This window comes from Pseudophryne corroboree, chromosome 5, assembly GCF_028390025.1.
Source record: "Pseudophryne corroboree isolate aPseCor3 chromosome 5, aPseCor3.hap2, whole genome shotgun sequence".
Classification (NCBI taxonomy): domain Eukaryota; kingdom Metazoa; phylum Chordata; class Amphibia; order Anura; family Myobatrachidae; genus Pseudophryne; species Pseudophryne corroboree.
Genome location: NC_086448.1, coordinates 375,307,726 through 375,321,142, shown reverse-complemented (window position 1 = coordinate 375,321,142; position 13,417 = coordinate 375,307,726). Strand labels below are relative to the sequence as shown.

General features: G+C 47.6%; 1 protein-coding gene across 1 annotated transcript in view; it reads left to right on the top strand.

Annotated features, from left to right (window-relative positions):
* Positions 1 to 13,417, top strand: part of TRIP13 (thyroid hormone receptor interactor 13) — a 436,692-nt gene that overhangs the window by 77,725 nt on the left and 345,550 nt on the right. The window contains exon 2 of the mRNA XM_063922679.1: positions 970 to 1,087. Within this exon, the coding sequence (XP_063778749.1) occupies positions 993 to 1,087 (95 nt within the window). The 5' untranslated portion in view covers positions 970 to 992. The remainder of the gene's footprint in view (positions 1 to 969; positions 1,088 to 13,417) is intronic.

Sequence of the window (13,417 nt, the reverse complement as noted above, 5' to 3'; positions counted from 1 at the left end):
TGGTGTCATCTTTCCACCTTAACCAAGAGATTGTGGTTCCGGCTTTCATCTCTTCTGGTTTGTCCTCCAAAGAACGGTCTTTAGATGTGGTATGGACTCTCCGTATTTACGTGGAAAGGACTGCCTCTATTAGGAGGTCAGATACCCTTTTTGTACTTTCTGGTTTTCACAAACGTGGCTGGCCTGTGAACAAGCAAACATTGGCCAAGTGGATTAGAATGGTGATTGGACAAACATATGAACAGGCTGGTCTTCCAGCTCCTGCTGCTATTAAAGGCCATTCTACTCGGTCTTTTGGACCTTCTTTGGTGGTCCGCGGAGGTGCGTCCTCTGAACAATTGTGCAAGGCGGCTACGTGGTCCTCAGTGAACACGTTCATCAGGTTTTATGCCTTTGATACTAAAGCCTCTCAGGTTGCTTCCTTTAGACGCCGGGTTCTCATACCCGCTACGGCACGTCCCCTCCCATGAAAAACTGCTTTAGGACATCCCCGATGTTTCCCTGTGGAAACCAATGTACCCCACTGCAGAAAAGGAGATTTATGGTAGACTTACCATGGTTAAATCTCTTTCTGCGAGGTACATTGGTTCCACAGGGCTCCCGCCCTGACGCACCTAGCTTCTATGGGTTTGTATGGCATTAGCCCCTAGTCCCTTCTCCTGTCGTAAGAACATGGTTCTATGTGACTAACATCTACCTTCTCTTTTACCTGCTCCTGCATTAGTCTGGTTAACGAAACTGAGTTCACAGTGCCTGGAGGCGGGGTTATAGAGGAGGCCTCAATGCATCCTGGGACAGTGTAAAGTTTTATACTGTTGGTGCCTGGATCAAGATCCATCTCTTCCCCCCTGATGTTTCCCTGTGGAACCAATGTTCCTCGAAGAAAGAGATTTAACCATGGTAAGTCTACCATAAATCTCATTTTATTCATGTCATTTACATGTTGTCTTTTCTCTTTTATGTATCCAGAGACTAGTACAAAGCACGGGAAGATGGATGAAGCAGCTGGGGATTTAAAACAAGCTCTGCCTATTTTAGCTGATGCTCTTCTTCCAGTGCATGTGCAAGTTCATCAAAAATCAAATAGGTTTGTACTGTGAGATTGGATATTTGTAAAATGTGAAAGGAGTGAAAAATAATTCTTCTAGACCTTCTAAGACACATACTCTTATGTTATATCTCCGTACTTCATTGTATAACATGTATACTACACACTTAATTGGTAATACTTGGGATCTTTGTACACTTGTACATTTCACTGTTAGGACTTGCACACTGTTGCCCTAATTCAGAGTTTGGAGCAAATAAAAAAAAATAAAAAATGTGTACATTGGCAAAAGCATGTTGCATTGCACGTGGGCAGATTTGACATGTGCAAAAACATTTATTTGTAAATTGTAATAGTGTTAATTTTAAATTTAGATTAATTCTGAGTTTTTGTTTAAAAACAAAGTTGCCCATTATTTGTTTCATACATGCAGAAGTAGCCAATATCTTCTTTGCATGCATCTCCGTGTTTATTCCTTTTTCATTTGCTCCTTACTCTGAATCAGGCACTATATAGCTGTGCATAGCAGGCAGTAGAGTTGATAACATACTAGTATTAACACCCTCTTGCCCTATAGACTGTACACCCTCAATTGTGTATTTCTCTGACGTCCTAGTGGATGCTGGGGACTCCGTAAGGACCATGGGGATTAGCGGCTCCGCAGGAGACTGGGCACAACTAAAGAAAGCTTTAGGACTACCTGGTGTGCACTGGCTCCTCCCACTAAGACCCTCCTCCAGACCTCAGTTAGATTTCTGTGCCCGGCTGAGCTGGATGCACACTAGGGGCTCTCCTGAGCTCCTAGAAAGAAAGTATATTTTAGGTTTTTTATTTTACAGTGAGATCTGCTGGCAACAGACTCACTGCAGCGAGGGACTAAGGGGAGAAGAAGCGAACCTACCTAACTGGTGGTAGCTTGGGCTTCTTAGGCTACTGGACACCATTAGCTCCAGAGGGATCGACCGCATGGAACCGGCCATTGATGTGCGGTCCCCTTACAGAGCCAGAAGCAAGAAGAGTCCGGAAAATCGGCGGCAGAAGACATCAGTCTTCACCAAGGTAGCGCACAGCACTGCAGCTGTGCGCCATTGCTCCTCATACACACTTCACACTCCGGTCACTGAGGGTGCAGGGCGCTGGGGGGGGGGGGGGGCGCCCTGAGCAGCAATAAAAACACCTTGGCTGGCAAATATATCACAATATATAGCCCCAGAGGCTATATATGTGATAAATACCCCTGCCAGAATCCATTAAAAAGCGGGAGAAAAGTCAGCCGAAAAAGGGGCGGAGCTATCTCCCTCAGCACACTGGCGCCATTTTCCCTCACAGCTCCGCTGGAAGGAAGCTCCCTGGCTCTCCCCTGCAGTCTACACTACAGAAAGGGTAAAAAAGAGAGGGGGGGGGGGGGCACTAAATTTAGGCGCAATATGCATATAGCAGCTATAAGGGGATATAATTTAGTTAATCCCTGTATTATATAGCGCTCTGGTGTGTGCTGGCATACTCTCTCTGTCTCCCCAAAGGGCTTTGTGGGGTCCTGTCTTCTGTCAGAGCATTCCCTGTGTGTGTGCGGTGTGTCGGTACGGCTGTGTCGACATGTTTGATGAGGAGGCTTATGTGGAGGAGCAGGAGCCTATAAATGTGTTGTCACCCCCTGCGGGGCAGACACCTGAGTGGATGGACTTGTAGAAGGAATTACGTGAAAGTGTCGACTACTTACATAAAAAATTTGACGACATGCCAAATGCGGGACAGCCGGCTTCTCAGCTCGTGCCTGCCCAGACGTCTCAAAGGCCATCAGGGGCTCTAAAACGCCCGCTACCTCAGATGGCAGACACAGATGTCGACACGGATACTGATACCAGTGTCGACGACGAAGAGACTAATGTAATGTCCAATAGGGCCACTCGTTATGATTGAGGCAATGAAAAATGTTTTACACATTTCTGATGTGACCCCAGGTACCACAAAAAGGGTATTATGTTTGGTGAGAAAAAACTACCAGTAGTTTTTCCCCCTTCTGAAGAATTAAATGAAGTGTGTGAAGTAGCGTGGGCTTCCCCCGATAAAAAATTGGTAATTTCTAAAAAGTTACTAATGGCGTACCCTTTCCCGCCAGAGGATAGGTCACGTTGGGAAACACCCCCTAGGGTGGATAAAGCGCTTACACGCTTCTCAAAAAAGGTGGCACTACCGTCTCCGGATACGGCCGCCCTAAAGGAACCTGCTGATAGAAAGCAGGAGGCTCTCCTGAAGGCTATATATACGCACACTGGTATTATACTGAGACCAGCTATTGCTTCAGCATGGATGTGCAGTGCTGCAGCTGCGTGGTCGGATTCCCTGTCAGAAAACATTGACACCCTAGACAGGGACACTATATTGCTAAACATAGAGCATATTAAAGACGCTGTCTTATACATGAGAGATGCACAGAGGGATATTTGCCGGCTGGCATCTAAAATAAGTGCACTGTCCATTTCTGCCAGGAGAGGGTTATGGACTCGGCAGTGGACAGGTGATGCAGATTCTAAAAGGCACATGGAAGCTTTGCCTTATAAGGGTGAGGAGTTGTTCGGGGATGGTCTTTCGGACCTAGTTTCCACAGCAACAGCTGGGAAGTCAGCATTTTTACCACATGTCCCCTCACAACCAAAGAAAGCACCGTATTATCAGGTACAGTCCTTTCGTCCCCAAAAGAGCAGGCGGGGTAGAGGCGCGTCCTTTCTGCCCAGAGGCAGAGGTAGGGGAAAAAAGCTGCAGCATACAGCCAGTTCCCAGGAACAAAAGTCCTCCCCCGCTTCTTCTGCTAAGTCCGCCTGACGCTGGGGCTCAACAGGCGGAGACAGGTACGGTGGGGGCCCGTCTCAAAAACTTCAGCAATCAGTGGGCTCGCTCACAAGTAGATCCCTGGATCCTTCAAGTGGTATCTCAGGGGTACAGGCTGGAATTCGAGACATTTCCCCCCCGCCGTTTCCTCAAATCTGCCTTGCCAACGACTCCCTCAGACAGGGAGGCTGTGATAGAGGCAATTCACAAGCTGTATTCCCAGCAGGTGATAGTCAAGGTGCCCCTACTTCAACAAGGATGGGGTTACTATTCCACAATGTTTGTGGTACCGAAACCGGACGGTTCGGTGAGACCCATTTTAAATTTGAAATCCTTGAACACATATATAAAAAAATTCAAGTTCAAGATGGAATCGCTCAGGGCGGTTATTGCAAGCCTGGAAGAGGGGGATTACATGGTATCTCTGGACATCAAGGATGCTTACCTGCATGTCCCCATTTACCATCCTCACCAGGCGTACCTCAGATTTGTGGTACAGGATTGTCATTACCAATTCCAGACGTTGCCGTTCGGCCTGTCCACGGCACCGAGGGTATTTACCAAGGTAATGGCCGAAATGATGATACTCCTTCGAAAAAAGGGAGTTTTAATTATCCCATACTTGGACGATCTCCTGATAAAGGCGAGGTCCAGAGAGCAGTTGTTGGTCGGCGTAGCACTATCTCAGGAGGTGCTACACCAGCACGGTTGGATTCTGAATATTCCAAAGTCACAGCTGGTTCCTGCGACACGTCTACTGTTCCTGGGGATGATTCTGGACACAGTCCAGAAAAAAGTGTTTCTCCCAGAGGAGAAAGCCAAGGAGCTGTCATCTCTAGTCAGAGGCCTCCTGAAACCAAAACAGGTGTCGGTGCATCACTGCACGCGAGTCCTGGGAAAGATGGTAGCTTCCTACGAAGCAATTCCATTCGGCAGGTTCCATGCCAGAACCTTTCAGTGGGACCTGTTGGACCAATGGTCCGGATCGCATCTTCAAATGCATCTGTTGATAACCCTGTCTCCAAGGACCAGGGTGTCTCTGCTGTGGTGGCTGCAGAGTGCTCATCTCAAAGAGGGCCGCAGATTCGGCATACAGGACTTGGGTCCTGGTGACCACGGATGCCAGCCTTCGAGGCTGGGGGGCAGTCACACGGGGAAGAAACTTCCAAGGACTTTGGTCAAGTCAGGAGACTTCCCTACACATAAATGTTCTGGAACTGAGGGCCATTTACAATGCCCTAAGTCAGCACTGTCAGCAGTGTTCATTCCGGGAGTGGACAACTGGGAAGCAGACTTCCTCAGCAGGCACGATCTCCACCCGGGAGAGTGGGGACTTCATCCAGAAGTCTTCCAACTGATTGTAAACCGTTGGGAAAGGCCACAGGTGGACATGATGGCGTCCCGCCTAAACAAAAAGCTAGAAAAATATTGCGCCAGGTCAAGAGACCCTCAGGCGATAGCTGTGGACGCTCTAGTGACACAGTGGGTGTACCGGTCGGTTTATGTGTTCCCCCCTCTTCCTCTCATACCCAAGGTACTGAGGATAATAAGGAAAAGAGGATTAAGAACTATACTCATTGTTCCGGATTGGCCAAGAAGGTCTTGGTACCCGGAACTTCAAGAATTAATCTCAGAGGACCCATGGCCTCTGCCGCTCAGACAGGATCTGCTGCTGCAGGGGCACCGTCTGTTCCAAGACTTACCGCGGCTGCGTTTGACGGCATGGCGGTTGAACACCGGATCCTAAAAGAAAAGGGTATTCCGGAGGAAGTCATTCCTACGCTCATTAAAGCTAGAAAAGATGTAACCGTACAACATTATCACCGCATATGGCGAAAATATGTTGCGTGGTGTGAGGCCAGGAAGGCCCCAACGGAGGAATTTCAGCTGGGTCGATTTCTGCACTTCATACAGTCAGGGGTGACTATGGGCCTAAAACTGAATTCCATTAAGGTCCAGATTTCGGCTCTGTCGATTTTCTTCCAAAAAGAACTGGCTTCACTGCCTGAAGTTCAGACATTTGTCAAGGGAGTGCTGCATATTCAGCCTCCTTTTGTGCCTCCAGTGGCACCGTGGGACCTCAACGTGGTGTTGGGTTTCCTAAAGTCACATTGGATTGAGCCACTTAAAACCGTGGATTTAAAATATCTCACGTGGAAAGTGGTCATACTTTTGGCCTTGGCTTCGGCTAGGCGTGTGTCGGAATTGGCGGCTTTATCATGTAAAAGCCCCTATTTGATTTTCCATATGGATAGGGCAGAATTGAGGACTCGTCCCCAGTTTCTTCCTAAGGTGGTATCAGCTTTTCACTTGAACCAACCTATCGTGGTGCCTGCGGCTACTAGGGACTTGGAGGACTCCAAGTTACTGGACGTAGTCAGGGCCTTGAAAATTTATGTTTCCAGGACGGCTGGAGTCAGGAAAACTGACTCGCTATTTATCCTGTATGCACCCAACAAGCTGGGGGCTCCTACTTCAAAGCAGACTATTGCTCGCTGGATTTGTAGCACAATTCAGCTTGCGCATTCTGCGGCCGGCCTGCCGCAGCCTAAATCGGTAAAAGCCCATTCCACGAGGAAGGTGGGCTCTTCTTGGGCGGCTGCCCGAGGGGTCTCGGCTTTACAACTTTGCCGAGCTGCTACTTGGTCAGGGGCAAACACGTTTGCAAAATTCTACAAATTTGATACCCTGGCTGAGGAGGACCTTGAGTTCTCTCATTCGGTGCTGCAGAGTCATCCGCACTCTCCCGCCCGTTTGGGAGCTTTGGTATAATCCCCATGGTCCTTACGGAGTCCCCAGCATCCACTAGGACGTCAGAGAAAATAAGATTTTACTCACCGGTAAATCTATTTCTCGTAGTCCGTAGTGGATGCTGGGCGCCCGTCCCAAGTGCGGACTGTCTGCAATACTTGTATATAGTTGTTGTTACCTAAAAGGGTTATTGTTGAGCCATCTGTTGAGAGGCTCAGTTGTTATCATACTGTTAACTGGGTATAGTATCACGAGTTATACGGTGTGGCTGGTATGAGTCTTACCCGGGATTCAAAAATCCTTCCTTATTGTGTCAGCTCTTCCGGGCACAGTATCCTAACTGAGGTCTGGAGGAGGGTCTTAGTGGGAGGAGCCAGTGCACCCCAGGTAGTCCTAAAGCTTTCTTTAGTTGTGCCCAGTCTCCTGCGGAGCCGCTAATCCCCATGGTCCTTACGAAGTCCCCAGCATCCACTACGGACTACGAGAAATAGATTTACCGGTGAGTAAAATCTTATTTTTAAAACGCTCCCCTATGGGTGATGTATGGCGCTTTTACCAGCATCTCAATGGCACATCCAGATATCCTACCTCTATTATTGTTATTTCTCTAACGTCCTTGAGGATGCTGGGACTCCGTAAGGACCATGGGGATTAGACGGGCTCCGCAGGAGATAGGGCACTTTAAGAAAGCTTTGGACTCTGGGTGTGCACTGGCTCCTCCCTCTATGCCCCTCCTCCAGACCTCAGTTTTACACTGTGCCCAGAGCAAGATGGGTGCACTGCAGAGAGCTCTCCAGAGTTCTCTGCCTAGAAGCATTTTTGTTTGGATTTTTTTTTCTACCTTTTACTACTTTTTCACAGGGAGCACTGCTGGCAACAGGCTCCCTGCATCGAGGGACTAAGGAGAGGGGAGCAGATCTTCTTGTCAAAGATAGGCTCTGCTTCCTCGGCTATTGGACACCATTAGCTCCAGAGGGGGTGAACGCAGGTTCTTACTGGGCGTCCACCCCCGGAGCCGCGCCGCCGTTCTCCTCACAGAGCTAGAAGTACAGAAGACAGAAGTCGTCAGGCGGCAGAAGCCTTCAGCTTCACTGAGGTAACGCACAGCACTGCAGCTGTGCGTCATTGCTCCCATACACCTCACATACTCCGGTCACTGTAAGGGCGCAGGGGAAGGGGGGGGGGGGCGCCCTAGGCAGCAATATAAACCTCTGCATGGCAAAATGACTATATACATGTACAGGTGGGCTCTGTACATGTATATAAAAGAGCCCCCGCCATATTTTACTAAGTTTGAGCGGGACAGAAGCCCGCCGCCGAGGGGGCGGGGCTTCTCCCTCAGCACTCACCAGCGCCATTTTCTCTCCACAGCACTGCTGAGAGGAAGCTCCCCGGAATCTCCCCTGCGTACACACGGTGAAAGGGTGCTTAAAAGAGAGGGTGGGAGGGGGCACATAATTGGCGGTTTACATATTATACAGCGCTGCTGGGGGAAAACAATTTGTGTTGGTCTCCAGGGTTATTGCGCTGGGGTGTGTGCTGGCATGCTCTCTCTCTGTCTCTCCAAAGGGCCTTGACAGGGATACTGTCTTCAGGAAAGGGGTTCCCTGTGTGTGTGTGAAGTGTCGGTACGCGTGTGTCGACATGTTTGACGAGGAAGGCTCGCTTAATGTGGAGGGGGAGTGCTTGAATGTCAGGTCGCCGTCGGCAACGCCGCCACCGGAATGGGTGGATATGCTGAATGTCTTGAATGCAAATGTCAATCTATTGCATAAAAGGTTAGACAAGGCAGAAGCTAGGGATCAGTCAGGTAGCCAGTCCATGCCTGTCCCTGGGGCGCCAGGTCCTTCGGGGTCTCAGAAGCGCACCATATCCCAGATCGATGACACAGATGCTGACTCTAGTGTCGACTATGAAGATGCAAAATTACAGCCGAAGGTGGCTAAGGGTATACGGTACATGATTATTGCCATTAAAGAGGTTTTGCATATTACTGAGGAACCCCCTGTCCCTGACACGAGGGTACACATGTATAAAGGGAAAAAGCCTGAAGTCACTTTTCCATCCTCATTTGAATTAAGTGACTTGTGCGAAAAGGCTTGGGAATCTCCGGATAGGAGACCACAAGTTCCCAAAAGGATTCTCATGGCGTATCCTTTTCCACAAACTGATAGGATACGCTGGGAATCTTCGCCAAAAGTTGACAAGGCGCTGACACATTTGTCCAAAAAGGTGGCACTGCCTTCTCAGGTTACGGCTTCCCTCAAGGAACCTGCTGATCGCAGGCAGGAAATTACCTTAAAGCACATTTACAATCATTCTGGTACTATTGCTCGACCGGCTATGGCGTCGACCTTGGTTTGTAGTGCGGTTGTGGCATGGGCAGATTCCTTATCTACGGAAATTAACACCTTAGATAGGGACGCCATTCAAATGACCATAGAGCATATCAGAGATGCTGCCTTGTATATGAGGGATGCTCAGAGAGACATTTGTTTATTAAGCTCCAGAAAAAATGCTATGTCTATTTCTGCTAGGCGGCTCTTGTGGACCCGACAGTGGACGGGAGATGCCGATTCAAAGCGGCATATGGAGTCCTTGCCTTACAAAGTGGTGGAGTTGTTTGGAGACGGCCTCTCGGATCTTGTCTCTATGGCTACGGCTGGTAAGTCAAATTTCTTACCTTATGTCCCCCCGCAGCATACAAAAAAAGGCACCTCATTATCAAATGCAGTCCTTTCGTTCCAATAAAAACAAGAAGGTACGTGGATCATCCTTTGTTGCCAGAGGGAAAGGCAGGGGGAAAAAGCTGCACACAGCTAGTTCCCAAGAGCAGAAGTCCTCCCCTGCGTCTGCAAAGTCCACCGCATGACGCTGGGGCTTCCCGAGGGGAGGCAGATCTGGTGGGGGCTCGTGTTCGGTTTTTCAGCCACGTCTGGGTTCACTCGCAGGTGGATCCCTGGGCATTAGAGATTGTTTCTCAGGGATACAGGCTGGAATTCGAAGACTTGCCTCCTCACCGATTTTTCAAATCTGCTCTGCCGGCTTCCCCGTCAGAGAGGGAGCTAGTGTTGGCAGCAATCCAAAAATTTTATATTCAACAGGTGATTGTCACAGTTCCTCATCTCCAGCAAGGAGAGGGATATTACTCAACCCTGTTTGTGGTCCCGAAACCGGACGGTTCGGTCAGACCCATTTTAAACCTGAAATCCCTGAACCTCTATTTGAAGAGGTTCAAGTTCAAAATGGAATCACTCAGGGCGGTCATCGCCAGCCTGGAGGGGGGGGATTGGATGGTGTCCCTGGACATAAAGGATGCTTACCTTCATGTTCCGATATTCCCCCCGCATCAGGCGTTCCTGAGATTTGCAGTGCAGGACTGTCACTACCAATTTCAGACGTTGCCGTTTGGGCTTTCCACGGCCCTGAGAATTTTCACCAAGGTAATGGCGGAAATGATGGTGCTCCTGCGCAGGCAGGGGGTCACAATTATCCCATACTTGGACGATCTCCTCATAAAGGCGAGATCTCGGGAGAGGTTGCTGGACAGCGTGTCTCTGTCCATGAAGACGTTGCAGATACACGGCTGGATTCTCAATATACCGAAGTCCCAGCTAGTCCCTACAACTCGTCTGACCTTTTTGGGGCTGATTCTAGACACAGACCAGAAAAAGGTTTTTCTTCCGATCGAAAAGGTTCAGGAACTCATAGCCATGGTCAGGAACCTATTAAAACCAAAAAAGGTTTCAGTGCATCATTGCACGCGGGTACTGGGGAAGATGGTGGCTTCCTACGAGGCCATCCTTTTCGGCAGGTTCCATGCGAGGACTTTTCAATGGGACCTCTTGGACAAGTGGTCCGGGTCCAATTTACAAATGCATCAAAGGATCACCCTGTTTCCCAGGACCAGAGTATCTCTCCTGTGGTGGCTGAACAGTGCTCACCTACTAGAAGGTCGCAGGTTCAGCATTCAGGACTGGGTCCTGGTAACCACGGACGCAAGCCTCCGAGGCTGGGGAGCAGTGACACTGGGAAGAAATTTCCAAGGTCTCTGGTCAAGCCTAGAGTCTTGTCTCCACATCAACGTCCTGGAGTTGAGGGCCATATACAATGCCTGCGTCAAGCGGAGGAATTGCTTCGGAGAAAACCGGTTCTGATTCAGTCAGACAATGTCACGGCAGTGGCTCATATAAACCGCCAAGGCGGAACATGGAGCAGAATGGCCATGGCAGAAGCGACCAGGATTCTACGCAGGGCGGGAGGCCATGTAAGCGCGCTATCAGCGGTGTTCATCCCGGGGGTGGACAACTGGGAGGCGGACTTCCTCAGCAGGCACGACCTGCATCCGGGAGAGTGGGGACTTCATCAAGAAGTCTTCGCACAGATCACGGATTGTTGGGGACTGCCTCAAATCGACATGATGGCATCATAGTAACATAGTATCTGAGGTTGAAAAAAGACAATTGTCCATAGAGTTCAACCTATTTGTGGTCTCCTATGCATGATGATTTGACTAAAATTTCTGACTGATGCTGCTGTCAGCCGTTGCATTTTATCCCTATTTATAGTAACTATAATGCATGACTATGCACCATACCCCTGGATATCCTTATCCATTAGGAATTTATCTAACCCATACTTAAAGGTTTTGACAGATTCCGCCATTACAACTCCCTCGGGCAGGGAATTCCAAACACGTATTGTCCTTACCGTGAAAAAGCCTTTACGCCGTATTGTGCGGAATCTCCTCTCCTCTAACCTGAGCGAGTGTCCACGAGTCCTCTGTGTTGATCTAACCAAAAACAGGTCCCGCGCAAGCTCTGTGTATTGTCCCCTTATATATTTGTAGATGTTGATCATATCCCCTCTTAGTCTCCGCTTTTCCAATGTAAACATGCCTAGTCTTTCAAGCCTTTCCTTGTATTCCATCGTCTCCATGCCCTTAATTAGTTTGGTCGCCCTCCTCTGTACCTTTTCTAGCTCCAGGATATCCTTTTTGTAGTACGGTGCCCAGAATTGTACACAGTATTCAAGGTGTGGCCTCACTAGTGATTTATATAACGGAAGTATAATACTCTCGTCCCTAGCATCAATACCCCATTTTATGCATGCTAATATCTTATTAGCCTTCTTTGCTGCAGTCCTACTTTGGGTACTACTGCTTAGCTTGCTATCTATGAGGACACCTAAGTCCTTTTCCAGTACAGAATCCCCTAATTTTACCCCATTTAGTAGGTAGGTTTAATTTTTGTTCTTGTTACCACAGTGCATTACCTTACACTTGTCTGTGTTGAAGCGCATTCTCCATTTGGCTGCCCATGCTTCTAATTTAACTAAGTCGTTCTGAAGAGACTCGGCATCCTCCTCTGTATTTATAGCCTTACAAAATTTTGTTATCATCTGCAAAAATTGACACCATGCTCTCTAGACCTTCTGTTAGGTCGTTAATGAAAATATTGAACAATAGCGGTCCTAATACTGAGCCTTGCAGCGCACCACTTAGCACTTCAGTCCAAGTTGAAAAAGATCCATTAACCACAACGCGCTGCTCCCTATTATCTAACCAGTTTTTGACCCAAGTGCATATTGTTCTTCCTAGCCCTGATTCTTGTAGCTTGTAGATAAGTCTCATGTGTGGTACAGTATCGAACGCTTTGGCAAAGTCTAAAAAGATTACATCCACGTCTTTACCCTGATCTAGGTTTGCGCTTACTGTTTCATAAAAGCGAAGTAAGTTGGTTTGACAGGATCTGTCCTTCATAAACCCATGTTGATTCCTTTTAATGACCTTATTGACTTCAAGGAACTTCTGAATACTATTTCTTAGAATACCTTCCAATACTTTCCCCACTATATTGGTCTATAATTACCTGGTTCAGCTTTACTTCCCTTTTTGAATATAGGCACTACTTCCGCTATACGCCAGTCTTTGGGAACCATACCTGATATGCAGTAACTGAATCCTTAAAGATCAAAGATAGCGGTTTTGCCAGTTCAGAGTGAAGCTCCATTAGAACCCTTTGGTGAATACCATCGGGCCCTGGTGATTTATTAATCTTTAAATGTGTTAATCGGTCACAGACTACTTCCTCGCTTAAATAAGTACCTATCAGTGGGATAATCTCATTATTGAGATTGTGTGTCAGTCCCTGAATTGGGTCCTCTCTAGTGAATACTGTTGAAAAAAACTAATTTAGTGTGTCCGCTATGTCATTATAATTTTTGCTTAAGACTCCCAACTTGTATTTTAAAGGGCCTATACTCTCCTTCTTTAATCTCTTGCCATTAATGTATTTAAAGAATTTTTTGGGATTCGCTTTGCTTTCCTTTGCTACTAGTTTTTCAGTTTCTACTTTAGCCGCTCTTATTTCCTTTTATCAAATTTTGTTACATTCCTTATAGTGCTGAAATGACTCTGCTTCCCCGTCAGTTTTGTATTTTTTAAATGCTCGCCTTTTCTTGCCCATAAGTTCCTTAATCTTTTTGTTAAGCCACATCGGTTTATGATTTTGATTCCTTTTTTTGCTGCTCATAGGAATAAATTTGAGTGTATTTTTAGCTAGCAGGATTTTTAGTACCTCCCATTTCTCCGTAGTATTTTTTCCTAAAAACAAACCTTCCCATTCAATATCCCTGAAAAATACCCTCATCTTTTCAAAATTTGCTTTGCTAAAGTTTAGAGTCCTAGTTGAGCCAGTATAGGGCTGTTTATGGAAACTGATATTGAATGTGACCATATTGTGGTCGCTGTTTCCTAATTGGTTCCCCTACTATAATACCTGATATCAA